Source organism: Ochotona princeps, chromosome 1 (genome assembly GCF_030435755.1).
Source record: "Ochotona princeps isolate mOchPri1 chromosome 1, mOchPri1.hap1, whole genome shotgun sequence".
Taxonomy (NCBI): Eukaryota; Metazoa; Chordata; class Mammalia; order Lagomorpha; family Ochotonidae; genus Ochotona; species Ochotona princeps.
Genome location: NC_080832.1, coordinates 163657967 through 163684139, shown reverse-complemented (window position 1 = coordinate 163684139; position 26173 = coordinate 163657967). Strand labels below are relative to the sequence as shown.

At 53.9% G+C, this 26173-nt stretch overlaps 2 protein-coding genes across 2 annotated transcripts in view; one reads left to right on the top strand and one right to left on the bottom strand.

The window, feature by feature from the left end:
* Nucleotides 1–4899: 4899 nt before the first annotated feature.
* WRNIP1 (WRN helicase interacting protein 1) lies at nt 4900–24544 on the bottom strand. The gene is made up of 7 exons (XM_004596491.2): nt 23517–24544; nt 21677–21868; nt 20283–20524; nt 12108–12337; nt 6796–6951; nt 6216–6295; nt 4900–5641 (listed from the first exon to the last, which is right to left on the bottom strand). Exons 1-7 carry the CDS (start codon nt 24306–24308, stop codon nt 5366–5368), a joined length of 1968 nt encoding a protein of 655 aa, XP_004596548.2. The 5' UTR covers nt 24309–24544; the 3' UTR covers nt 4900–5365.
* MYLK4 (myosin light chain kinase family member 4) overlaps nt 24307–26173 on the top strand; it is a 103782-nt gene continuing 101915 nt past the window's right edge. The window contains exon 1 of the mRNA XM_058670486.1: nt 24307–24587. Within this exon, the coding sequence (XP_058526469.1) occupies nt 24307–24587 (281 nt within the window). The remainder of the gene's footprint in view (nt 24588–26173) is intronic.

Genomic DNA, 26173 nt, shown 5'->3' with positions numbered 1-26173 from the left:
GTTGGCCTTACGTCTGATCACTCTGTGCGGCCGCGCCACTGGTGGTGCAGACTGCGCTCTGGTGCTTCAAGGTCAAGCATTCTTTCACACAGGAAGACTGATTTCTTCCGAAACACAATTGTTCTTAACACAATTGTATTAATTCTACAGATCTGTTCACGTGGGGTGCTCTCTGCTGTTCCCGTCCTTCTTTCTAGCCACATATAGACTTCTGGTTAGTTCTGCACAGTGGGAGGCACTGGCAGGAAATGAGAGGGTGGCATTAGACTGTTCATCTCCGTGTTCATGTCCGTGCAGACAGGCAGCAGCTGCAGATTCCGTCCCATCAACTCAAGGCCAACGGTTTTGGACAAAAGCCCGTCTGGCTTCATATGGAATGCTTGCAAGGTCACTGGCCTCCTTGGCCTGAGAACTCCTACCTCTTCTGCCACACCATCAATTCGGTAATCCTTGGTTTGGAGACTTCTCAGTCATCTCCTTGAGCCTGCCTCTCTCAGCCTCCATGCATTTATCCAGTGGGGCAGGTGTCAGTTCTTGTTGGAGTGGGGACGCTTCAAGTGCAATGAAAAACTGCTCTTGAGCATTCGCCTTTATGAAGGGTGCTAATCCTATTATCCTATCATTAGTTTGGTTTCTATATAAATCAGAAATGCCTTTGAAGACTTGAAGCGTCTGTGTCCTTGTACAACATCAGTACCAACAGGTGGGTTCTCATGTGGAATTAACAACAACAGGTGCCAGCGCTGTGGCTCAACAGGCTAATCCTTCATCCAAAGCACCAGCATCCCATATGGGCACCGGCTTGTGTCCTGGCTGCTCCACTTCCCATCCAGCTCTCTGCTTGTGGCCTGGGAAAGCGGCAGGGTCCGTGGGGCCCTGCACTCATGTCCTTAGGTTCCTCCACCCACATGGGAGACCTGGAGGAAGTTCCTGGCTCCTGGCTTCAGATTGGATCAGCTCCAGCCATTGCAGCCATTTGGGAAGTGAACCTGCAGATAGAAGATCTTTCTCTCCTTCCCTCTGAATTCTGTCTTTCAAATAAAAATAACCATATGTATATAAGAAAAATCCACGTGTGAAGATTTGGGTATGGAAAAGATGAGTAACGACTGTTACTGTTCTTAAACTCAAGTGTGGTTGTGTAAGGTGAGGATACCTACAAAAGTGCACTTGGAACATAGAGTTAAGTAGCTTGGATACACCTTTGATGGTGTTTCCAGAATTGGCATGTAACTAAGATGCACTGCTTATTTACATATATAAATATTATATATATGTATTATGTTAGAGGATGTTTACATAGTTGATCAGGGTGGGGAGAAGGGAGCGTGATCATGCCGAATGTGCCCGATTTCATCAGAGTGACTGGCAGATGGAAAGGCTGCCGTCGGCTGTTGAGCTCCGCTCCCAACGGTCACAGTTCTGACTCCCTTGCACCAAAAACTCGTTCAGTATTTCAGAGGCTTCAGCACACGCACTTTGACAGTACATTGTGGCTTGTGCTACATATGGTTCAATGAGCTGCAAAATACAACAACAGGCTAATCCTCTACCTGCAAATGCTGGGATCCCAAGGGGTGCTGGTTCATATCCTAGCTGCTTCTCTTCTGATCCAGTTCCCTGCCTGTGGTCTGCGAGAACAGGTGAGGATGGCCCAAAGCCTTGGAACCTTGCACCCATGTGAGAGACCCGGAAGAAGTCTCTCTTAGCTCCTGGTTTCAGACTGGCTCAGCTCTAGCTGTTGAGGCCATTTGAGGAGCGAAGATCTTTCTCTGTCTCTCCTCTTCATAAAGTAAAATCTGCCTTCCATATAAAAATAAATCATTAAAAGAAATAGGAAGAAGCAGTTAAGATAATGGCAATATAATGTTGAAGGGTGGAGAGATGGTGGGCAAACATTGAGGCAACTCTGGAGCCTGACTGTGTGGAACTCGTCTTCGAGGCCCAGGGCGTGTCAGCAGGTGGGAAGGGAGGGACAGGAGTCTGCAGGCCAGTGGCTGGCCTGGAAGCCCTCTACCAGGGCAGAGCGCTTGGGCACACTTCACAGGGACTCAAGGAGCTGTGCACACACTGACTCAGCACTGCCCGCTTCTCTCTGCTTGGCACCCAGGCTGGAGGGAGCCATGTCTCCATCTTCCAGCACAGAGAAACTGGCCAGTGGCCCCCTTAACTGGGACTTCCCTTGACAGTCAAAACCCAGAAATCCCTTTGCTAGTCCCTCCCCACACTCACAAGATCTCATTGCCTTATTCTATTTTGGGTTTATTGTATTTTTATTTGAAAGGCAGATTTGCACATAGGGGGAGAAAAAGTCTTCCATCTGCATCATTCACTCCCCAAATGGCAGCAATGGCTGGAGCTGAGCTAACCCGGAGTCAGGAGCTTCCTCGGGGTCTCCCACGCAGGTGCAGGGGCCCAAGGCTTTGGGCCGTCCTCTGCTGCTTTCCCAGGCCACAAGCAGGGAGCTGGAGGGGACGTGGACCAACTGGGGCATGAACTGGTATGGGATGCCGGTGCTTAGGGTGGAGGATTATCCTACTGAGCCATGACACCAGCACCACTATCACTTTTCTCTTTAGTGACACCCCCTGACCAGAATCTTTGTCCTCCTGAGCCATCTGTGGTCCGGCCATGGGCAAGGCCAAGGAGAAACTGCTCTGTGGGTTTGTCTATGTTCCAACTTTGCTTTCCTGACCCCAAAAAACTTTGTCCAGACCCTCACTGGAGGAGCCACATTAGAGGACTGCTCTGACCCTTGCTTGGCTATCCTATAACCAACTACCCCCCGCAGGAATGTGGCTTTGGTGTTTGACCTTCAAATGTGTATGGGCAAATCGACTTTTCTTGGTATAGTGAACAATAAAAGGATTTCCAGGGTGTCCAGTGTGACGGCTCAATTGGCTAATCTTGCCCCTAAAGGCAACAGGATTCCATATGGGGGACAGTTTGTGTCCCAGCTGTTCTATTTCTAATCCAGCTCCCTGTTTTTGGCTTGGAAAGGCAGTGAAGGACGGCCCAAAGCCTTGGGACCCTGCATTCATGTGGGAGACCCAGAGGAAGCGCCTGGCTCCTGAATAGCTCGGCTCCAGTTGTTGCGGCCATTTGAGAAGTGAACCAGTGAATGAAAAATCTTTCTGTCTCTCCTCTCTGTAAAGCTCTTTCCAATAAAATGAATAAACCTTTTTTTATTAATTATTCTTTTTCCTGTGAAGAGCAGAAGACATGGACTTCCAGCGTTTCCTACAAATGCCTGGGCAGCAAAGTTAACACTCTTCTCTCCAACGGTGCTCAGAACTTCCAGCTCTGGGACTCAATGATATGAAGAGGACCAAACAAGGGAACAGAAAAACAAACACAGCAAGGAAGCAGCATGGAGGGAGAAAAACGTTTGAAAAATCAATATCCCTAAGGAAATAAGATAAACAGTTACAAACAAATTACTAAACGCAGCCTGCCACACACACACACGCACACGGAGAGGAACAGCCAGAACAAAAGGGAGCTCTTAGAAATGAAAAGCCAGAGGACAGTGGGGTAAAAAATCAAAGTGAGCAGCTCTCTCAGGTACCAGAACAAAGAAAGCAAGACGCGAGGGAGGATGAGGCCTCAGCGCACACGAGCAAGGCCGGGTCGAGGGGCACGTGCAGCTCCATGAGGCCTGAAGCTCGGGGCGGCAGGTGACTGCAGGCACATCTGGGTCCTGCACTACACTCTGCCTCTAGCATGCACTAGCTGGGGTCTGGAGGGAGTTACTAACCCTTCCTGTGCCCTGCTCTCCTTACCCCGAAAAGCAGGGTTCAGCTCATTAGTCTACGGGAAGCGCTTAGAAGCACACAGGAAGGACACACAGAACACACAGGAAGCCAGGGATCTGCCCTCAGAGGCTGTGACGCAGGCAAGGCAGATCTCCTGAAGGATCAGGTTGGGCGGCCTGGACAAGATGGCTGAGCACCAGTGCAAACTACACTGGGGACTCCTCCAGGTCAGGACGAGACCCCTGCAATGTGCCGTCTCCAGGCTCACAAAGCTACTCAAGGTGCCAACAACCAGGGCAGGAGGTTGCCCCGAGGCGGCAGGTGCACTCCCAGAAGGCATCAGAGCAAGTGGGCAGAGAGCTGGCCACTGCAAGCTGGGGTCCTGCCGTGGACCTCTACACGAAACGATGGTGAGAGTCGGACAGCGGGGCCAGCATGGTGGCGCAGCTGGCTGACCCTCCACCTTTAGTGCCCAGCATCTCCTGTGGATGCTGGTTCGAGTTCTAGCCCCTCTACTTCAGTTCCCGCTCCCTTCTTGTGGCCTAGGAAGCCGGGGAGGACTGCTCAAGTCCCTGCACCCGTGCACCCACATGGGACCCCAGAAGAAGCTCCTGGTTCCTGACTTCTGCTCAGGAGATCTGGAAGTTGAAGCCATCTGAGGAGTAAGCCAGTGGATAAAAGAATCTGTCCTCCTCTCTTTGTAGTTTTGCCATTCATTGCAAAGAATATAAAAAAAAATTTTTTTAAAAAAGCTATTGCATGAAAACTCAATAAAAAAATTACTGACACATAATAGACTCAGATGTAACTTAAAAAAAAAAAAAAAAAAAGTCGGTTAACAACTGCACCAGAGTACTATGCAGGGTGGAGGAGAGGTGGGTTTGCCTTCAGGAGACATGAGAAGTGACCTGGAAACGACCGTTCAGAAATACGGAGTGGTAAGAAGAAACGAAGTGGGAGCGCTGGTCAGGGGACAACTGCAGTCTCTTACACACCGTGCACACTTCAGGAAAACATCAATTAATTCTAATTAAAATGTGTAAACTGAAAGGCTGATTCTCTTGCTTCTCTTCACAGTAATTATTACCGAAATGCAAAGGCCACTGCCGCCAGAGGCTGGGAGACGCGCTGAAGCACTGAGCAGTACTTTGAAATAGTTTTATTGGCTCAGAAGACCTTTGCATATAAAAAAAATACCCAAAACACTATGCAGTATTAAACAACAATTACATTTTTTTTTTTACCAATTGAAACTACCCAGAATATACATTTTTTTAAAGGAAAAGAAATCCTACAGAACTGAATTCTGAAGTGACATTATGACTTAAATACTATGACAAAATAGATAATTCCTTATAACATTAATTCATTGCACAAAGCTGCCAGATATTTTCATAAGCATAACCGTTGCACAGAGTGCAAATGAACACAATTTCAATGTGACACATTTAGCTGAAGTACTGCCTCCACCTACGGAACTTGTGAATTTCTGGCACAGAACGTGACCCTGCAGGAGTTGCCAGCGGGCCGTGCGAGCAGCTTCCCAGGGCGCGGCTCCTTCTTTCCGGCCCTTCTGAGGGAGGGACACCTCCCTGGGGACGGCGACAGGGTCAGCATCGCCTCTGCTTGAAGAAGTCGACGCCCCGCAGCTCCTCGGGCAGGTACTCCTGATCCACCGGCTCGCTGTACATGGGGTTGTACTTGTAGCCTTTGCCATAGCCCAGGTCCTTCATCAGCCTCGTGGGCGCGTTGCGCAGGTGCAGGGGGACCGGGGGCAGCGGGCCCTGGTGGTTCCTCAGGCAGGCCTTGACATTGTTGTAGGCGCTGTACACCTCAATGGACTTCGGGGCTCTGGCAAAATAGACGACGCACTGGGCCAGAAGCACCTGGGACAGAGGACACGGGTTACTCAGAAAGGGCTGGCATCTTGTGTCTGCACAGCCCTCGTGACACTTCGAGTCGAAATCTCCAGAGCCCTGCCACTCCGCACTGCCTGCTCTCTGTCCGCAGTCTGGACTGCACGGCCCGGCTGACAGAAACACCCGTGACATGGGAGGCAAGCCCACCCAGTGACTCTCACTGCTTTTAATAAAGAGCTTTTTGCTAAATAAGATTTCTCCTTGCCTCTCTACTGTATCAGAAACAGGAATAGGAAGCTGCTGGCTTTGGGAGTGAGCTAGCAGAGGTGTTGGGTTTAGCTCCTGCTCCCTACAGAAAGCCTGGAGCGCCTGCTCAGAACTCAGGACACCCGAGGACGACCGTCAACCATGACCTCATGGATAACCCGAGTCTCTCTTCTCAGCAGGAGTCTAGAGTTTGATAAGGGGACTTCACAGGCCAAGCGATTTACTCAGTGGTCTGCAAACCTCAAAGAGGAAGGCAGGCCACTGTTCAGACCCACGGAAGGACAGGGTACAAGAGAAAGGAACCGAGTGGCAAAGAACGAAACAGGTACTTTACCTCACATTCAGGCATGCCTATAAAATGACACCCTTGGTAGGCAGCAACTGCTTGTGTTAACGCAGACGGGTCTGCCAGACCTGCCACACACGGAGACAAAGCAGAGTTATGTCACACGCTCGCTGTGCTGGCCTGCCCGCGGGCTGACCACAGGCCGCCAGTGCGTCCACGTGGGCCTCACTCAACCACAGCTCTGCTGTCCCTGAGCCCACGGCGACCCTGAGGGGATCCTGGGCAGTGGTGAGAACCGCCTCCTGGTGGGGGAATACTTGGCTAGCAGAGGCCCTGCCCGAAACGATAAGGAGTAGGGCCAGGGGGCACACGGGAACAGCAACAGTAACGAGGGCCCAGCTTCCCAGACTTGTCTTCAGGGAGCATCCACTCCACCCCAGGGGCTGCCCAGGGCAGACCCACTGCAAAGTCTGCTTCCAAGGGCCTGCCGTTCAGTCCTCCCCAGCAGGAAACGAACAGGGCCTCTGTGAGCCTCAGCCCCGGACAGCACCTGCGCCCCTCCCACCCCTGGGGCCCCACCTGCCGGATCCTGCCATCCCCCCTCCCCTCTCCCGACTGGCACACTCACCGATGTCCTCGCTGGCAAACCTCACCAGCCTCCTTGCCACGTAGAGCGGGTCCTCTCCTCCCTCGAGCATGCGCGCCAGCCAGTAGAGCGAGGCGTTCTGGTCTGAGCCGCGCATGGCCTTGTGCAGGGCCGAGATGCAGTTGTAGTGTTCTTCTCCTGCACACCAGAGAGAGCATTCACACACGGGCTCACCACAGGGGCACCCGAGCCAGCTGTGCTGCCTCTGGCTGATCTGAACAAGGCAGCGAGGGGAGGTCGGGGCTGGACAGCTAGCCTCCAACTGGGCATGGTGGGAGGGTGCACATTCCGGAACACGCCCCAGCACAGTTCATGGCGGGGTGTGGAGCCGGTGTAGTAACCGGCCCCATATAGAGGAAGCGGGTGCCACTGGACAAGCCAGGGGCTGCCCAAAGGGCACAGCAGACTTGGAAGAAGGCAGGCCATCCCGAAGCATGACCTTCTTCAACCACAGCGCGCTTGTCAGATGTGAGTGGAGTGAGAGTGACAGCAAGGCTCACACTCTGCCTCCATCTTGTGTCCCCCTGCCTGGGGACAGCCATGCACAGGCCTGGCCGGAGCAGGAGGACAGTCCGTGTCCCACTGCCTGGGGACAGCCATGCACAGGCCTGGCCGGAGCAGGAGGACAGTCCGTGTCCCACTGCCTGGGGACAGCCATGCACAGGCCTGGCCGGAGCAGGAGGACAGTCCGTGTCCCACTGCCTGGGGACAGCCATGCACAGGCCTGGCCGGAGCAGGAGGACAGTCCGTGTCCCACTGCCTGGGGACAGCCATGCACAGGCCTGGCCGGAGCAGGAGGACAGTCCGTGTCCCACTGCCTGGGGACAGCCATGCACAGGCCTGGCCGGAGCAGGAGGACAGTCCGTGTCCCACTGCCTGGGGACAGCCATGCACAGGCCTGGCCGGAGCAGGAGGACAGTCCGTGTCCCACTGCCTGGGGACAGCCATGCACAGGCCTGGCCGGAGCAGGAGGACAGTCCGTGTCCCACTGCCTGGGGACAGCCATGCACAGGCCTGGCCAGAGCGGGAGGACAGTCCGTGTCCCACTGCCTGGGGACAGCCATGCACAGGCCTGGCCGGAGCAGGATAGCCCGTGTTTGTTCCACAGCTGTGTCCCACTGTCCTTCTGATGTCTAGTCTGTGGGCCTTTAAATCACCACCCTGGGAGGTCAGAGCAAGCTGTGCAACAGTGTATCAGAAACACGACCACAGACTAACAGCTCCCACCTCTCAATCTCCACCCCCCCCCCCCCCGCTTTCCCCATTTTTCACCCTGAATTTGAAATAAATCAGTGAAATATGTTTTAGAAAAAACATGGTGGATATGTTTTAAAAAATGTTTTATACTTGAGACACACACAGATCTTTCACCTGTCGGCTCACTCCCCAAACAGCCACAGTGACAGTGTGGTCAGGCGGAAGCTGGGGCCAGGCACTCCAGCCCGGTCTCCCACACGGTGGGACCGGCAGGTGCCTGAGCAGGATGCTGGCTCGGAAGCACGGTAGCCAGCATGAAGCTGTTGCTCTGACTTGGAAGGCAGGCATCCCAAGGCGCAGTGTAAACTGCTGTACAACACTGCCCCCACATCCCCATACTTTCCTGACCAGCCTCTCTTAAAGTTGAGCTGAGGCCTGCTCCTCCCAGGGCTTCCCTGGAAGTGTGTCACAGACACTGGCTCGGAAGATGTCCCTGGTGGCATCACAGGGTTCTCACTGCCCCCTCCCCTGGTCCCGGCACCCTGTGCCCTGCCCTTCTGAAGGCTGGCACTGCAGGTATGGGAAGGGGTTGCGGAAGGAAGGTTTGGCTCAACAGGGGGCATACAGGAAGGGAGGAAACCAGCTCTCACCCACTTCCGGTCAAACTCACACTTCCCCAGCATGGGTGACTCGCCTCTCCCCTTTACTGGGCTCAAGCAGCATCACCAATACTATGAGCAAGTGTGGGCACCATGGCCAGGTAGCCCCGGGTTCAGCCTCCAGCTGCCAGCCACACATGGCCAGCGGAAGTCATTGAGTCTCTCAAAGCCTCCTCGTTCTCATTTCCAAACGAGACGAGCAAGACGACTGTCCCTGAGCACTGTACTGGCTAACACGCACGGCACACAACAAGCACTTAGAAACACAGCCGTCTAACATGCTATTACTCCGTGCCATCTCCATCTCTGCTTACTACGTCCAGTACTGCTCTGCAGGAAATGCCCGGTTACTGTCATCCTCCGACAAGCCAGGGCACTGCTTCTGGGATGCCCAGGAAGGGAACACTCAACAGACACTCCCGTCCCTTACACTGAACGGTGCTGGAGTCTGCTTCACCACACACATCACCATAACCCTTTCTGTCATGTCTGGCTTATAGCCGATGTAAACGCAGTGTCACTCTGCTCTGTTAGGGAATGATGACAAGAAAACATCTTTCCCAAATACTTTCTGAGCAAGATGGACTCGGACACTGTGTACCACGAACAGAGAGTTAACGTGGCCGTACAGAGCCCTGCCCCCCTTGGAAAGTCCTGCAGTTACTGAAACCTCCTCATGTGCCACCACGCAGGAGGCGACATCAACACCGGTAACACCACCGGGGCTGGGGTGCTCGTCTCACCAGGATTACAGCAAGGTCCAAAGTACAAACTAGCCAGGTTCCGGGACTGGATGTGGGAGTGTCTGTGGACACCTGGCAGCAGACAGGCTGGGAAGGGCGGCGTGCGCAAGCGTACCGCTGCTAGCAGACGTACACAGAGCCCGGGCCTCCCAAAGCTGAGGCAGCCTGCACTGTCCCCCAGCAATTCTGGGACAGCAGAGGCAGATTCCCCACCTCCCATCAGGTGCAGTGCCCTAGGCCTCCACAACCCCACTGCCTGCTCCACATGTGTGTGTATGGACATGGTGCCCCCCCAAGCTGGCGAGGCAGATACGGACGGAGCCAGCTGCAGACAGGAAGGAAGTATTGGGAACCAGCCAGACCTGGATGTGTGGGTCAGCCCGGCCACAGGCAAGTGGGTACATCACCTCCCTCCTAAGGTCGCTCTGAGAAATAAAGAAAACATCCGAAAACATCTGTCTTTGTAGGTATGTCTACCAAGTATCAATGGAACACTAGGTGGTTAGTGAGTGTCATGTATGGATTTTCACTGATGCACCAAATACAGAACAGTCCCATTAATCCAGTCCAAAGGGCAAACTCCTCTGGAGCACCCCGGGATGGGAGGACGAATACGCCTATTGGATCCCCAGAGTCCAGTTTCCTGGGATCAGTGTTATGGCATGGCAAGTCAAGCACCCCTATGATGCTGTATCCCATACAGTAACTGGTCCCTGTCCTGGTCTGCTCCATTTTGAATCCAGCTGCCCGATAAAGGCCTGGGAAAGCAGAGGAAGATGGCTCAAGTGCTTAATCGCTTGCCGCCCACACGGAAGACTTGGAAGAAGTTTCAGGTTCCTGCTGTCAGCCTGCTCTGGCCCTGACCCTGCGGCACCTGCAGCGTGAACTGGCGAGTCAACGAGCTCTCGCTCTCCCTCTCTCTCTCAAATCTGTAAATGAGTAAATAGAACCCAGTTTTCGCTCCAGTGGTCAGCGGTAAAGCAGGGCTCTATACCACACCACATCCCCAGGACGCTCCCGAGCCCGGGGAATATGAGAGCCATGCCTGCCACACCAAGAGGCACCAAGAGACCAAGAGGCACAGGCACATCTCTACACAGAGGGCACGGGCAGGTGCTGCGGCACAAGAGGCTGCTCCGACCCAGGAGACCTGTGTCCTGCTGGGGTACCTGGGCTGCACTGTCCCACCCAGCTTCCTGCCACTGCACCTGGCAGCCAGCAGACAACAGCCCAAATCCCGGGGTTCCTGCCACCCACGTGGGAGATCTGTGGGGAGTGAATCAGCAGACAGACAATCCCTCTCACTCTGCCTTTCAAATAAGTAAAAATACTTTAAAACAAACGGAGAAAACAGAAAGCTTCGGTCACTTTCCCTGGGTCAGGCAATGAGCCTACCGAAATCAAGACTCATTCGGAAGCCTCTCCACCCCCTTTTCTAACCAGTAGGAAGGAAATAAGACAGATGTGGCCCAGCCTCGGAGACCTGGAATGTCCCATTATCCGCTTCCTTTCATGGCAGAGCTTTTAAAGGTGTGGAAATTCTATTCCACAGTGACTCAGACAGATGACCCAGTCACACAACTGCTCAGGCCCCTGGAGTCCAGCCTAATCCAAGCGGGCTCTCTTCACCTCCCTTTTCTGTTATAAAAAGGTGCAAATGTGCTGTGTTTATGACATTTAATACTGCCAGATCAGATTTAATGAGAGCTGGCATCCAACCTGGTATGTGTAAGCATGCTTCTACATGGAGAAGTGTACATTCCGAAATTAAAATACTTTAACACTGCAAAACAGCCTCACCTGTAGCTCAGGTTCCGGAAATTCAAGGCTATAACTCACAAACTAACAGGTCATTTACTACAGAAGCCCTACCACCACTTACAGTCACTGCAAACGATTACTCAAGGGGTATGTGCTGTGCTGTACTGGGTAAAGCTGCTGTCTGGAGCAGGCATCCCCTGTGGACATAGGCTTGACTCCCGGACCCTCTATTTCAATCCAGCTCCCTGCTAATGTGCCTGGGAAAGCAGCAGAGGGCAGCCCGCATGTTTGGGCCCCTGCAGCCACACGGGCTACCTGGGAGAAGCCCCCGGCTCCAGGCTGACGCAGCTTCAGCCATGACAGCCACTTGGGGAGTGAGCCCGCGGATCAAGAGCTCCTTTCCCTCCTCTGTCTGTAACTCTATCTTCTAGGAAACAAATCTTAAAAAAAAAAAATGAATCACAGAATTATTCACTGTAACTCAATAAGCAGATTTTCAAAACTGCCCATGCCTATAGGTGCTTCCAGAGGGTAACGGGAAAATATTGACTGGAGCTCGTTAAGACGAAAGTGAAAGCCACAGTTTCAACACAAGAACTCCTGTTGCTTCCTCACAGGGTAGCTTCTGCTTCGGTTCAGAAAGGTCAGCATGTGTGGGAGGGCTCAGGCCGCCACCACCGGGAGCCAGGGCAGGCGTGGGCCCAGCTAACGGGCAGATGCCGGGGCGTGCTCACGCGTGCACACACCAACCCGACAGCTGTGCCGTCCACGCGCGGACACTTACCCGCTCGGTCATACAGGATGTGGGAGGGCTCAGGCCGCCACCACCGGGAGCCAGGGCAGGCGTGGGCCCAGCTAACGGGCAGATGCCGGGGCGTGCTCACGCGTGCACACACCAACCCGACAGCTGTGCCGTCCACGCGCGGACACTTACCCGCTCGGTCATACAGGATGTGGGAGCGCTGCAGGCCTTCCTTCACGTCGTTCTCCGTGATCAGAACTCTACTCGGAGAATACGTCTGCCCACTCTTCTTGCAGAACATCTTCCTAGAGCTCAGCCTGGCCAGCACTGCCAGCTGCAGTCCGTTCAAGCCCGTGCGCGCATCGCCGTCACTGAGGTAAGCCAGAGTGTCCACCGCTTTGTCTTCTATGAGCACCGAGGGCCTGCAACACAAGCAGGGCTGGGTACTGCGAGCCCCGAGGCCTGGACACAAGCAGGGCTGGATACTGCGAGCCCCGAGGCCTGGACACAAGCAGGGCTGGGTACTGCGAGCCCCGAGGCCTGGACACAAGCAGGGCTGGGTACTGTCACAACGACCCTTGCCATGTTTTAGCGGGGTCACAGGAGGCAGCTCCTGAAAATTCACAGAAAACCCATTATCTGCGGTTTCCTTTCTCCACACACTTTCTGAAATACCCTGTTGCCCTTAGTAAGGACACTTCGGAAGAACTCTTAGAGTACAAGGTTTCTGTCCCTTACTGTGAACTTATATTCTGAACCCAGTTAAGGAGAGGGGTCTACAAACTGCCAGGATCTTGTTTGTGAGCAAGACCTCCCACCACATCTCAGGGGCCTCTGCTGGATCTCGGTGAGCGGAGTCGTGAGGGTGCACCCTGAGCAGACCAAGTCCTGCACAGTTACTGGCCACCACAGAGCGTGGTGGAAACGATTAGAAACGCCAGCACCTCCCTCCAGAGTACGGTGAGCGGGCCTCACAGGGAGCCCACACCCCGAGGAGACGGGAGATGACGTCACTTTCCAAACAGGAAACGCAGCACTGTGCGAGAACATGAGCAGCGGCCCTGAGAGGTCTGAACCACGCGGCTGAGTTCCTTCACTCCACACACAAGCCACGGCCATTTCCCTGAGCACCGGAGGACCTGGAGGCGGGTGCACAGAATCTTAGCCAGAGGCATTCTGGGAACGTTTTCATGGTGTGTATTCCTCACATAAAATCTGCATGGGGCAACTGGGAGGCACCTAGCCTGCAACGGGCCAGAAGATTCTGACAGAAATCTCTCCAAGTATCAGGATTAAAATGTATAATTTCTTTTCTAACTTTGGACCTTCATAAAGTCCGACTATCATTAGCTCTCAAATCTGATTCAGCAGAATGTCCCACTCCTGCTCCTGGCCCAGCCGGACAAGACGTCTCAATGAAGGGTCACTGATTCTTGGTCGAGTTGCTAGCTAGCTGCACACTTATGTAGCAAAAACAACTTCACAGTTACAGTTCTCCCGAGTCAACACCGCCTTCAGCTGAGAGGTCCCTGCAGCCATCAGGGAGGCCGCGGCAAAGCCACTCCGTGTCCTGGGCTGAGGCAGTCCCGGGGCCTGCTGGGGACACCTCATAGCCCACCTCACCTCTCGCTCAGCGAATCATCACAGTAACACCACTGTGCATTTCACACTAACAACACTGGTGTCTGACACCATTCCGTCTGTGATTTACCAAAGCCATGATTCGACCGTTCCCTCTGGGCTTCTCGTCAGACCCAGCACAGCCCGCTCGTCTCAGCTTTACAGCAAGCAGCCATGACTCCCGGCCACAGCGCTGCCAACCTCTGCGGCGGGTAGGTCTTTACTCAAGAGCACACTCGGAGCAGGATTTCTGGAAGATAATCTAGAAGTGATGGACATTCTGCAGGAGGAGCCTAAGGCAGGCCCCAGCATCAGAAGGGCACAGCAGCACAGGATGGATCTGAGAGCAAGGGCCCAATAAGGCTGGGCTATTGTACATCACAGTGTGCGCGTGTGTGTGTGCTGGGGGCGGGGAGGAAGTGGCAAGGGCGAGAGACCAAACACCTCATCCCTCCCTCAGTCTAATAAAAGCCAGGCTTTCTGTCTCCTTGGACAGCTTCCTAGCAACAAAAACCCTGCAGGACCACTGAGGGAAGAGAAAGCCCCAAGCAAGCTGCTCCTAGCAGCCGGTGGCATCCTGCAGTGCTGAGCTGGGTTACGTGGTGTGACATTTGTCAGGCTCCCTCCCCACTCACAGGTGAGCAGCCCAAGCATAAAGATTAGGCTCTAGTCTCTTTGCTCGATAGTGCCTGGTGGATTTACAGGCCTTCAATATTTATACCAAAAAATCCTTTTTAATTCTTTTTCATATAAGGAAAACAAGCAACCAAAGAAAAGCCCGTGTCTCCATCACCACTGGTAACTGTCATCTGTGGAATTTCCTTTGTGACCCACGCATACCTGTGCAACCACTGACCTTACAGCTAAACTTTGTAAACAAAACTGGCATTAAACTTGTGTGTAGTTTCACATCTGTGGCAACTAAATGGCTATTTGGAAAACACATAACCTACTCAGATCTCTGAATATTTTTTAAAATGTAGATTAAGTTTTAAAAATTGACAAAGGGAGAAAAGTAATCTACTGCTAGACAGCCTTGGAATGATTTTGCAGACAGCACTGTGGCAGAGCACATTAAGCCACCACCTGTGACCCTGGCATTCCGTAACGGAGCGTTGGCTCAAGTCCAGCTGCTCCACTGCCATTCCAGCTCCCTGTTGACACGCCTGCAGGAGCATGTGGCAGACGGCCCAGGCGTCCAGGTCACACAGTATTTGTGTACTTTTTCTTGTCTATGAACTTGCCCTTTCTTTGCAGGTACAACCACACAGTGCTCTTGGGACAGACAAGATGCCGCCCCTATTTCTTGACTACACTTCTCACATTTAATCAAGGAACAGGAGAGCAGCCAAGCAACAGATTGCCCCACACACTACAAAACAGCACACTGTGACTAAGCGTTTGGACATGGGTGCACAGGGGCTTGCCTACTCAGACACATATCACTACCCCACTGCTCTGCCTGGGGTCGGAGGCAGGTGCTGCTACAATGACCACCGCCTGCTCCCTCTTTATGGCCATGGGCAGAACCACCTGCCAGTCTCCACCTTGTCCAAAAGGAGAGCATATTTTAGGAGCCACACGAGGCAGCAACTCTATTCAAGGGAAAAAAAGGGACTGCTGATGCTGTTCAAATGGCCACACAAGCGGAGAACACTGCAGAATGTTCTAAAGGCTGCACCTATCCGTCAGTACAGCCTAACCTGTCACCCTAACCAGGTTCTGATGACACGACCTTGTCTTGACAGCTGATCTCCCAATGGGCAGAAGATGAGACAAGATGGTGGTGCTGAAGGGTTTGTATCACGAACAGCAAGGCCCTCAGCAAGCAGGAACTCCTGCACGAAATGCAGGCACTGACACTGGACTCCCAGGGGGAAGAATTCGGCATAACTTCTAGATCTAGGGACATGCTTCTAAAATGCACTGCATTTGAAAATAGCTTCCTAAAGGCAGAACACAACAAAAGGATGTGAAATCTTTGGGGATGGACGGCCCAAAATTTCATGGCATCTGATGACAGTAAAAATAGCAAATTCTATTACCAGACAGTAAAAGCCACTGTTACAATGTAATAAAAAAAAGTCCCACAATAAGCAGAGAAAATTGGTTGAAAAGAAATTCAGAAAATGCCATATTCCTAGTTAGCAAGCCAAAACCTTGGTTCTGCTGTCTCCAGCCGAGAAGTCTAGGTCTTAGCAGAGGCACAGGGCAGCTTCCTCCTTCCCTGCCATCTTTTGAGGACCCGAGTCCTTCTGCATATCACTGCTCTGGCAAGGATACCACGCAGGTGGCTGGGAGTGTAAACTGGATAGGAGCCAGTGGAAGTGACACCTGTCAGTGTCTGAGGCAGACACCACCTGGTGAATCTCTTCTGATTAACTGCAAGGACTATTACAGGAATGGGGGCAGCTGCTGGACAGCGGATGGGCATCAGGCTTGAGAAGGTGTTCAGGCTCAGGGGGCAGATGCTGGACAGCAGATGGGCATCAGGCTTGAGAAGGTGTTCAGGCTCAGGGGGCAGCTGCTGGGCAGTGGATGGGCGTCAGGCTTGAGAAGGTGCTCAGGCTCAGGGGCGGTAGCCTCAGGATGGATTTACTGAGGCCCCAAAACTCTCAGGTTAGACTTTGGCCATGTGTGGCTTCAGAATGCCCACCAGGTGAGTGACAGGCACTCTGCTTCAGTAGAAGTGGCACTCCACCACCCTGAACCCTGCACAAAAGCAGGAGAGGAGGCAAAAGTCAGAATGCTAGCACTCACCCTGCTTTAACCTGGCGCCTAGGCTTGCTTGGACACTGGCGGCCCCTTAGCAGACAGAAGCAGATCCTCAAATACGTTCCATCGTGATCAGGCTGGGTACTTCAGAGCATCTTACTTAATCTTTTGTGTCTCTAATCAAAAGGAGCAAATAGTGCCTCCTTTTGCCAAGCACCGAGAACTAAACAGGGCGTGTGGAACGCTTCCAGAATGCAGCCACGTCACCAGCGCGTGCTGAGTGTTAACTTCTGCTCTTACGGATGGCAACTCTCACTTCAGTTAAGACTGGTCAACGGCCAATCCCCAGAACTGAAGCCCGCAAGGTACAGTCCCCAACTCTGCTGTCTCTATGGAAAGCAGAGGGACAGCAAAACAAGACAGAACTCAACCTCTCCACCAAGAACATAGAGGAGTCCTCTCCCTGACGAATCCCAGGAAGGGACATGTCTTTCCAAACTAACATTGCCCCCAACAAACCTGGCACGGGAGCCAGATGTTAGCTGGTGCCCTCCCTGGAAGCTGGGGATGCGACCTCAGCTGGGAACAGGCAGGCTCTCAGGAGAAAATCATCCTGGATGCACGGACATCCTACATCCATGACAACTGTCCCTAGGAGAAAGCACAGGGCAGCCAGGGCAGCCGGACACAGACAGAATTAGACTGCAGCAACGCGGAGGCTGAAGAGCCTGCTCGCTCCTAGGGCCGGGAGGCAGTGTGCCCCGAGCAGCCTGACTTGCCTCTGTGGTTGTGTTACTGTGGTAAAACAAAGTGCATAAGGTCTGTGTTTCTGGGCCCTGGCATTCCCACAGCCTCCTTTCAACGCACTTGCTTCATCTGCATGCCAACATGTTCTCACATGCACCCCTGAACGTGCCTTCCCGCCCCCCCATGCGGTGCGCCAGGCTTAGGGAAGATGATCAACATCTCTGTGGCCACACTTCCTTCCGGCTAGCACTTCCCACGGTTCTACTGTCGTTCTTGTATTCAGTGATAAGAGATTATCACAGAGGCAGCCAGGGCAAAATAACTGACTTTTCTCAAAAACAAAAAACCACAGAAAAGCTCTACAGCTGTCTTGTGGGGGGCCCACTGTCTGAGGTGCTTCTCTGGACAGCACAGCCCCGTACTTAGTTAAGCCACACTTTTTGTGGAGACAGATCCTGCTTCAAATGCTCCGGCCAGTTCTGGGAGCTCCGCCTGGCTAAGGGTCAGAGGGCACTCACTCCTGCCTTCCCATTTCACCGCCCCAACCACAGACTCATGCACTCCATCTGAGCTGTCAACAGCAACACTTCGGGTGTCTGCGAATGCGCATGCGTCCTGGAATCTGGGCACCCACAATCCCCCCAAGCACCAAGCACTGCTTCACTTTGCAGGATGTTTATTTCTGGCTTCCAAAGCGAAACCAGTCTACAGAGCGCATGCTTGGTAACATGTGACCAAAACGCAGGTAGAACACTACTGGAGAACTATTCACTAGGCTTGCTGCCAAAGGTGTCAGGAGCTTTGTGTTTCATCCACTTCAGTTCTGCTTGCCCTCTGAGATACAACTCGGCTTCCGCTTATCTAGCATGCAAAAAAGCTGATGTGATTTCACGTGCTCTAGATGCTTCTCTCTCCTCTGCTCTGGTACATGGCTTTGTGACAGCCTGGCACTGTGAGCCGACCAGCTCACTTAGCCTTGCTCATGCTGTGCCTCTCGGAAGCACAGCCAACGCCTAGCAGAGGCAGAGGCAGGAGTGGCAGTCCCTGCTGGATAAGGAGATGCCGGAGGAAGATTCTTTATCTAACGGGAACTTCCTGTGTGAGAACAGTCAAGAATGGCTTGGGCAGCAGTCTCACTGGGTTTAACACCCAGTCCCCCAGCTCAGCTCCTCTCCTGCATAGCTTCCATATGCCTAGGAATTTTCTGTAAACGTGGTGGTTGCTCTCCAAGACACCAGAACACGAATGCACACTCACTTTCCCAGGGAGAGTAATCACCTAGATCAGTACAACAACCTGACTCACAGGTGAGTTTACAGCGGAAGCCAGCTGACAGGGGTCTGGAAGTACAAAGTCACCTCTAGAAGTCTATGTTGTCCACGGCCATTTAGATGGCAGGTACTTTACTGAGGAGCTGTTGTCTGTGGTTCATGGTATTTCCTAACTTAATTTCTTATCAGAAGTGCTAACAGATTGGCCAATGGATCCAAGCTTAGTATTTCTAATTCACTATGCTTACTGACGGTAAAAAGGGCAACCATATTAAACAATGTGGCATCTGACACCAGGCATTACCTCTAGGCTGAATTATACTAAAGTAAGCACTTGAATACCCTACTCGCCTCCCGAAAGCTAGAGTTAATGCACTCAGTAGGACCTGCTGGGCACTGTGCTGGGATCAGATTCTGTCCTCTCAGCAGCCCTACCACGTGGGGAACAGAGGAAACAAAGACAAAAAAGCTCTCATGTGGACTTTTGCTAAACTAGTGGAGAGACTGAACCATGCACTGGACCTGGACAACTCTGATAAAAATGCAATTTTAGCAGATTAAGAGTCACTGGCTCCTTTCTGTTTCAGGAGCTAAAACAAAATGGCAAGAGGGTTAAAAAAAAAAAAGGTGTATGAATTAACCCAACCCATGAAATCATGACATAAACTAAGTAAAAATTACCCCGGGAGATGAAAATGCATGATATAAAGTTGCGGACAGAACACAATAACCAGCAATAGGGGAGCCCTCCCCACAAAAGGACAACAGCTGTGAGGACCTCTTCACCTCCTTCCATGTTTCACTACACTGCTGAGTCCAGCAGCAATATTCCTGTAGAGGGGGCTACTCTGCTCAGTGAGGAACTTGGCGGGTGGGGGAGCGGGGGTCCTGAAGCCCCCGAGCCGGAGCACACCCCGTTGCAGCGGGGTCTCCACTTGGCTTCTGGCCACACCTCTAGTCTCCCGAGTGAACTCTGAAGTCCCCGCACTGCGCCCAGGGGTCTGCAGGCAAGTAGCTTAAGGCTCTCGTGGGCACAGATTTTGCTTCTTACATCTGAGACAGGGGCAAATGGGAGAGGCCAGACATTCAGGGGAAGACTGCTGCTGAAACCCAAACCCTGGCTCACGACTACGCCTTGTACTTTAATCCCCACAGAAAACAGGCTCCAGAACTTGGCCTTGGGGCAGGCCGGAGCAGCTGCAGAGTCCAGGAGAGGAGGAGGGTCCTGGCCCCTCACCAACCAGCTCATGTTCCACTGCATTATGTCCTCCGAACTGGGAACAAATGGCTCTGAAGACTGCGCTCTACGATGAGAAAAGGGCTTGGACTGACTGTGTGATCCATATCCACTATGCAGACACCGAGTCAGTCGTGAAAAGCACGGTGGCGACCTCTGTGGCCCTCAGGAGACCCTTCCTGTCGGGGGCCGGGGCTCAGCTCTCAGCGTGCAGCAAGCTTGAAACGCGTCTGTGTCTGGAATGTGTAACTCTGGAAAGATTTGTATGTTGAGTCTTAGATTCTGCTTACTCAACGAGTGAGATAAAGTCTTTCAAACAATAAGGCTTCCTCCAACCTCTTTTTAAAAAGTTGTGCTAGGATTAGATGGATGCCATCATGGAGGACTATACTATTGCAGTAATATCGGGAAAATCAGTCGGGGGCTGGGAATTGGGAGGTGGGAATCCCAGACCCTATGCAATTGTACCATAAAATTCAAAAAAAAAAAAAAAAAAACCCATTCCAGGAAAGCAAACCTAAGCACAAAAGCTTGTGGCCAAGGAAGAGAACAAAGCAATATCCCAGCTCAAAGACAGACGTCCCTGTCGGGGCCGCAGCACGCATCTTAACTACACAGGAGGCAGTGCAACTGCGCAGCTTCCTCTCCCACTGGCATTACTGGCCGGCAGGTCCCGTCCACCCCCTGCCGTCTGCTCCAGGCCCAGCCCTCGCTGGCTTCTGGCCAGGAGATTCTCCCGGCCAGCCTGTCCCCTGGGGACTCCACCCCGCCACTCACTCGGTGTTACTGTTGCTGCTGTGGCTCAGAGGGTCAGTGGGCCGACTAGAGTCCAGGACGTGGATTCCCAGCGAGTTGACCGCGCGCATTAAAATAGTCACCATCGCCTCCACGGGCAGCTTCTGCAGCACAACCACCCGGCAGCGGCTCAGGAGGGCAGCGTTGACTTGGAAGGAAGGGTTCTCGGTGGTCGCTCCGATCAGCGTGATCGTCCCGCACTCCACGTGCGGAAGGAACGTGTCCTGGCATGGGAGGGAGACAGAAGAAGGTGACGCCCGCCAGCAGCCGCCTGCACAGTCCGAGGCAAGTCGGCACTCCGCTGTCCTCCTGCCCTGCTCTGGATCTCCGGCCTCTGAAGGCAGCCGCGCCAAGCGGGTGAGTACAGCCCTTGCTTGTCGGGTCCTCAGCACAACTTACGGACTGCCAGTGCCTGGCCCTACCTCCGGCTGGCACACACGCAGCTAGCTCTGAGCAAAACTCCAACTCAGTTTCAACATAAACGACTTCTTAGAAAAGTGCCCTCCGGCCAACCATGGCTGAACTGGCACAGAGCTGTATTATGACAGCTGTTTACAGAAGCACAAGAACGTACAGAAATATCAATATTTCCCAAGTCCCCTATTACTCCAAGTACCAAGTCAAAATGCGATTCTTCTTGACAAACTAGCGAATATGCACCTACCAGATGCCTTATGGGGAAGGCACCGTGAGGGGCTGAGTCAGGAGCCCAGTCTGAGACATAAAATGCTAACATCTGGTCCAAACCCTGAGGACCTCTCTCTCCAAAAGAGATTTAAGCTGGGGAGGGGGAAACACACACACAGTTTGAAAGGGTTTTTGGAAATATTTTTATCTATGATTTAGTTGTAACAAAATGTTTATCAAAGAAAAGGTATACCTAAAAAATGATTTTCATGTCTCTGTAGAAGTTTCAGAATGGTGTTTATAAAAAACAATGTCCTTTTATCTCAGAAAATCATTTAAATGCTCAAACCCTGTAAGTATTCCTCTTAATAAGAGCCTGAAGCCCCAGAAAACAGTTTCCTATACTGAATGGGAACGCAAACACGTTAAAGTAATGACCTGGAAGCTAAACTGTTCATAATGACTCCTAATACATGAATGAGGAAAGTTTTGTTTTAATGAGACACTTGGTCCTGAGCTGTTTTCCGGGTGCACGCAGCCCAGGGCTGGACACAGCAATCCGGCGCAAAGCAGGCGCGCTCTTGTTACCACACTACCCTAGCTACAGGGGAGACAGGCATGTGTCTCTCTAATGACCGGGACAAGAGGCCCTGGCAGCTGGACGCGGCTTCAGGCTGTGCGAGAGACCGCACACGCCTTCTGTACTCTAGCTGATGTCCCACAAGCAGAGGTAAGGAAGTGAAATCTACCTGCTGGGACTTGTTGAACCGATGAATCTCATCAATAAAAAGGATGGTTTTCCTTTTGAAAAAGCTCTTCTCATTCTGAGCCTGCTTGATGACGTCGCGCACGTCATTGGTCTTGGCATTGGTGGCAGACAACGTCACGAACCTTACGCTGTGTTTCTTGCTGCTGTTGGCTATGATGTGAGCCAGAGTGGTCTGGAAGAGACGGAGACACACGATGAAAAGCTGACGAGGCGGGGGAGGGCGGCACTGTGGGGACGGCACGCGGCAGCAAAACTCGGTAACCAAGCAACGGTCGCTCCAAGAGCGCAGGGCAGCAGACGCAAGACACACCTCAAACCCTTCTGAACCTTAGTGCAAATAAAAGCACCCACAATGCAGCACCATAAATAAGACAGGGATGTCGCTAAAACTTAAGCTAACACTGACTTTCTCTGCCTTGTCCCTCTGGAGGGAGGTGGCTGTCAAGATCGCTGGAATTCCAGCAGACTGGGGAGTCTTGACTTGGCAGAGCTCGGTGACAGCTGTGACTGAAGACAGAAAAGTCTCCCTCCCGCAGCCAGGAAGGCAGCGTGCTGAAGGCTGGGTGTGCACTGCTGAACAGCTACAGCAGGGGAGGGCCGAGGGCCGTGTGGGGGAGAGCCCCGGCCAGGACTGCCCATCCACGCCAGAAGGAGATGGACAGCGTGTGGGCCCTGGTAGCGCTGGCAGGAGAGGGGCCTGGCACGCCCCAGGAGCTCAGACGCACAGGGAGCTGCCACCCTCACTTTCATCAGCACCGCAGCAATAACAGTGAGAATTTTTTTTTTTTTAAAAACCAAGACTGCTTCAGTGGGCAGGACAAACCTGCCCCTGAATGGACTGGGGGCACTTTTACTGTATCAGCCACTGTGGCTTCTGCTTCACCTGCCCAGCCGGCCCACCACCCCACTTGCACTGAATCTTCTTCTAGGAACTCACCCACCACCTCCCCAGGGACACTTCTCGCTGTTGGGCACTACCAGGAGCTGAGTATCCACTCTCACGAGCTCCACGAACAAGTAAGAATGCCACTGCTGGCTGTCCCCAATGAGAAATACCTACAGCTCCATCACCACGAAGACGGTATTCCACACCCTGGTGGCTGCTGCCACTCGCTGGCGCTCACACTCTCTATGGATGGATGGACCAAGGAGGACCCGGCCACCTGTTCTATAGACTTCCTCAGAATCTACCCCCATGGATTCCTGCTCACACTGACATGTTTTCTAGGCCCACCATATCCGGACACCTTTTTGCGAACTCCCAAAGTGCATGGGACTGAACACCAAAGCCAACCGGCCTCCAAGCACAGAGCAGCATGAGAGAACTCAGGGAAACCACAAGAGCTCTCCCTCCCACCGGCCTACACTCTCAAGACCGGAAGAAAAGAAAAAGACCTTTTATTTATTTATTTTTCCCCCAAGGGGTACCCTTCAATATGCAAACGGCCTTCTACAACTTGTGTGGCAGTGCTGTTGCTTGAAGACCGGAGTCCTTGGACTCCCTGGCATAGGGGTAAAGTGGGGGAGAGAGGCAGGCACCGTAGGGCAAGAGCAGTCCCAATCAGGGAGTGCGCGTCTTCCTTCCCCAAACGACTAGCAGTGCATCTCGGGGCTTCAAGGTGGGGTGGGGTGGGGAGGGGAGGGCGTGCCTTCTTGCACACCCGTGTCAACCTGCACTGTGGACCGGCCAGCACCTCTAGGCCTCTTGAGAGCCCCCGGGGCTCTCGCGGCCATCGGCTGCACACACACACACACACACACACACACGCACGCACACGCACAGCAGCAGGGCGCATGGTCGGGGCCAGGGCGGCACTCACCTTGCCGCAGCCCGGGGGCCCCCACAGGATGAGCGAGGGGATCTCGTTGGCCTCCAGCAGCGAGCGCAGCAAGGTCTCTTGCCCCACGGCCCTGCACTGCCCGAAGTAGTCCTGCAGGGTGTCAGGCCGCATCTTGTCGGCCAGCGGCTTGCCTTCCAGCATCTGCCGGATCTCCTCGGCCGCCAGCGCCCGCGAGTGGGGCCTCCCCGCGCTGCCCGCCCCGAAGGCCACGGCGGCCGCAGCGGCAGCGGCGGCGGCGTCCGCGCCCCACTGCCCCGCGTCCTCCTCGCCGTCCACGTCCGCGTCGCCATCGCCCACCGCCTCCTCCTCCTCCTCGGGCGCCTCGGCCTCGTCCCAGCTGCGCGGGGACGCGCTGCCCGCCGCGCCCGCCGCGGCCGCCGGCCTCTTGGCCGAGCCCTTCCTGCCGGGGCTGCCGGAGCGCGCCACCGGGAAGTCGGGGATGAGGCGGGCGCCGCTGGGCGTCGGGGGCGCGTCGTAGCTCTCGCGGCTCTCGGTCTCGCCGCCGTCGTCGCCGTCCTCGGCCTCGCCCTCGCTGCTCTCGGCCGCCGTCGGGGTGGCCGGCTGCTTGAGCGCCGAGCTCTCCGACAGCCGCCGCCTCTTGGCGCGCTGCGGCCCGGCCGCGGGCTCCGCGTGGCCCGCCGGGTGGAGCAGCAGGCAGCGGTCCAGGTGCGAGTTGATGTGCGCGGCGGGCATCATGTGCTGGCACACAGGGCACTGCACCTGGTGCAGCTGCGACAGGAACGGGTCGTCCTCCGGCCCGCTCACCTCCATGGCGGCTGCAGGCGGCACCGGCACTGGCAGCAGCAGCGTCCGGCGCTCGCCCAGGCCTCCAGGCCCGCCGCTAGGCCCCGTGCCGCGCGACCCTCGCTCGGGGAGGCCGGGGGAGGGCGCCGCTCATGCCCCGCGTGCCCAGCTCCCGCGTCCGCCCTCTCGGCCGGCCCCCGGCGACGCCTCACGCGCCGGCGCGCAGACCAGTGCGCTCCCCGCTCGTTTACCCCCGTCCCCTGGCAACGCGCGGCACGTCGGGAAATGTAGTCCGCGAGCGGTTGGGTCCCGCCCCAATCGCCATCGGCCCAGGCCGCGCGGCACGCTGGGAAGTGTAGTCCTCAGTCGGCCGCCGGGGTCAGGAGCTACCGCTTCCGGTCCGCTGAACCGCCTTTTTTTTTTTTTTTTTTGACGAGGGGCTGGCTGGCGTTGGCGTGGTGCGCGTGCGCGGGGAAGGAGGGCACGCCCACGCGCTGGAGCAGAAAGAGCCGGACAGGGGACTCGAACCACGGAAGTTCAAACAGCTGCACGTGTGTGTGTGCGTATGCAGGTTGAATAGAGGGGACGTCCTTATCCTATATATATATTCCCTACCTAATATACATATATATATGTATATATTGGCCGTTTAAGCAAGGAAGGATTTTTCACGAAAAACGTGTCTGCTACAGCTGGCAAGTAGCTGGAAATAGACTTAAACAGTCTGGCCTCATCACGTGACCAGAGCAGGGGGTGAAAAGTTGAACACGTGATGCAGAGGGTACACTGTTGCGTGGCCTCGGTAACTTCATTTTTGCCTTCCTATAACGTTCCCATTTAAAAAAGAGAAGAAAAACATAATAACAACTGCCATGAAAACGGGGACATGACACTTGACCAAGGTGGAGTCCTTACTTACTAAGTTACTTACTAAGTTACTGACTTACTTAGTCTGCACAAGGGCATGCTGTTCAGAAATGTTGCAGGAAAGCTTTCGATGTATTCTTTTTCCCTCTTTGAGCCTGTGCAATAGTGTGAGGACAGAAGGCGGGGGGCGCGAGAAGGGCCAGTGGTCATCGCTGGGCCAGTTTGGCCCGCAGTCTCTGGGCTCTTAGTTAAGCGGGAAGAGGACGAAGGACCAGGCAGAAAACACGGTGGCCGCTTCCCCTGTTCACCAGTGTAAATTTGTGTAAGTTTCTTTTCAGGAGAAGACAGATTTTCAGAACCTTCTTGGATCTGCAAGCTCCAGCGATGCCAGGAACTATGCATAGGGGTGGGTTTGTTCATTCTTGCCACTATGTGAAGACATAAGGATTTGAAGTGCCTTTGCACAGGAGAGGAGTTCTTGAAAACTGGAGTTGGGTGAAAGAATAAAGAAAGGGCACTACACTTTTTTTTCAGTTGATACAGGGTGTAAGGTGTGTGTTCCTGCTCCAGAACTCCCGAGGCGACTGGGTTCCCACTCAGACGCGCAGTAGGACGACCACTGATACTGAGGTGGTGTGGGAAGATCGGCGTTTATTTTGTAAAGCACAGGACAGGGAGTCTGGACAGCTGCTACTTAATCCTGTACTCGAGGTGGGTGAGAAACCCAGACTCGAGTTGAGGCAGGGGGCGTGGTCAGCTGCGATGAAGATCTCTGATTGGCCCGAAGCGCTCTTGGCCCTCCCTTGATTGGTCAGCGCTACAATGGCAGGTGCGTTCTCTCCTGTTTGGGTGATGGCACAATGGGGAGTTCATCCTTAGTAAGGTGCTGGCTTGCTGTCACCGAGTCAGCGCAGAACTTCAAGGGAGGGGGCAGAGAGGAACTCCAACGAAAAGCTCTCAGAACAGGTTTCCTTTCCACCCAACTCCTGTCAATGGCACGACGCCTCTGGTTTCCTGATGATTAG

Excerpts from the sequence above, each read along its gene's own strand:
- WRNIP1 (XM_004596491.2), bottom strand. The coding sequence starts at position 24,308 with ATGGAGGTGAGCGGGCCGGAGGACGACCCGTTCCTGTCGCAGCTGCAC. Across the intron at positions 21,869-23,516 it reads GGCCCCCGGGCTGCGGCAAG|ACCACTCTGGCTCACATCAT; the intron begins GTGAGTGCCGCC and ends CGTCTCTTCCAG. Across the intron at positions 6,952-12,107 it reads CATCCTGTATGACCGAGCGG|GAGAAGAACACTACAACTGC; the intron begins GTAAGTGTCCGC and ends TCTGGTGTGCAG.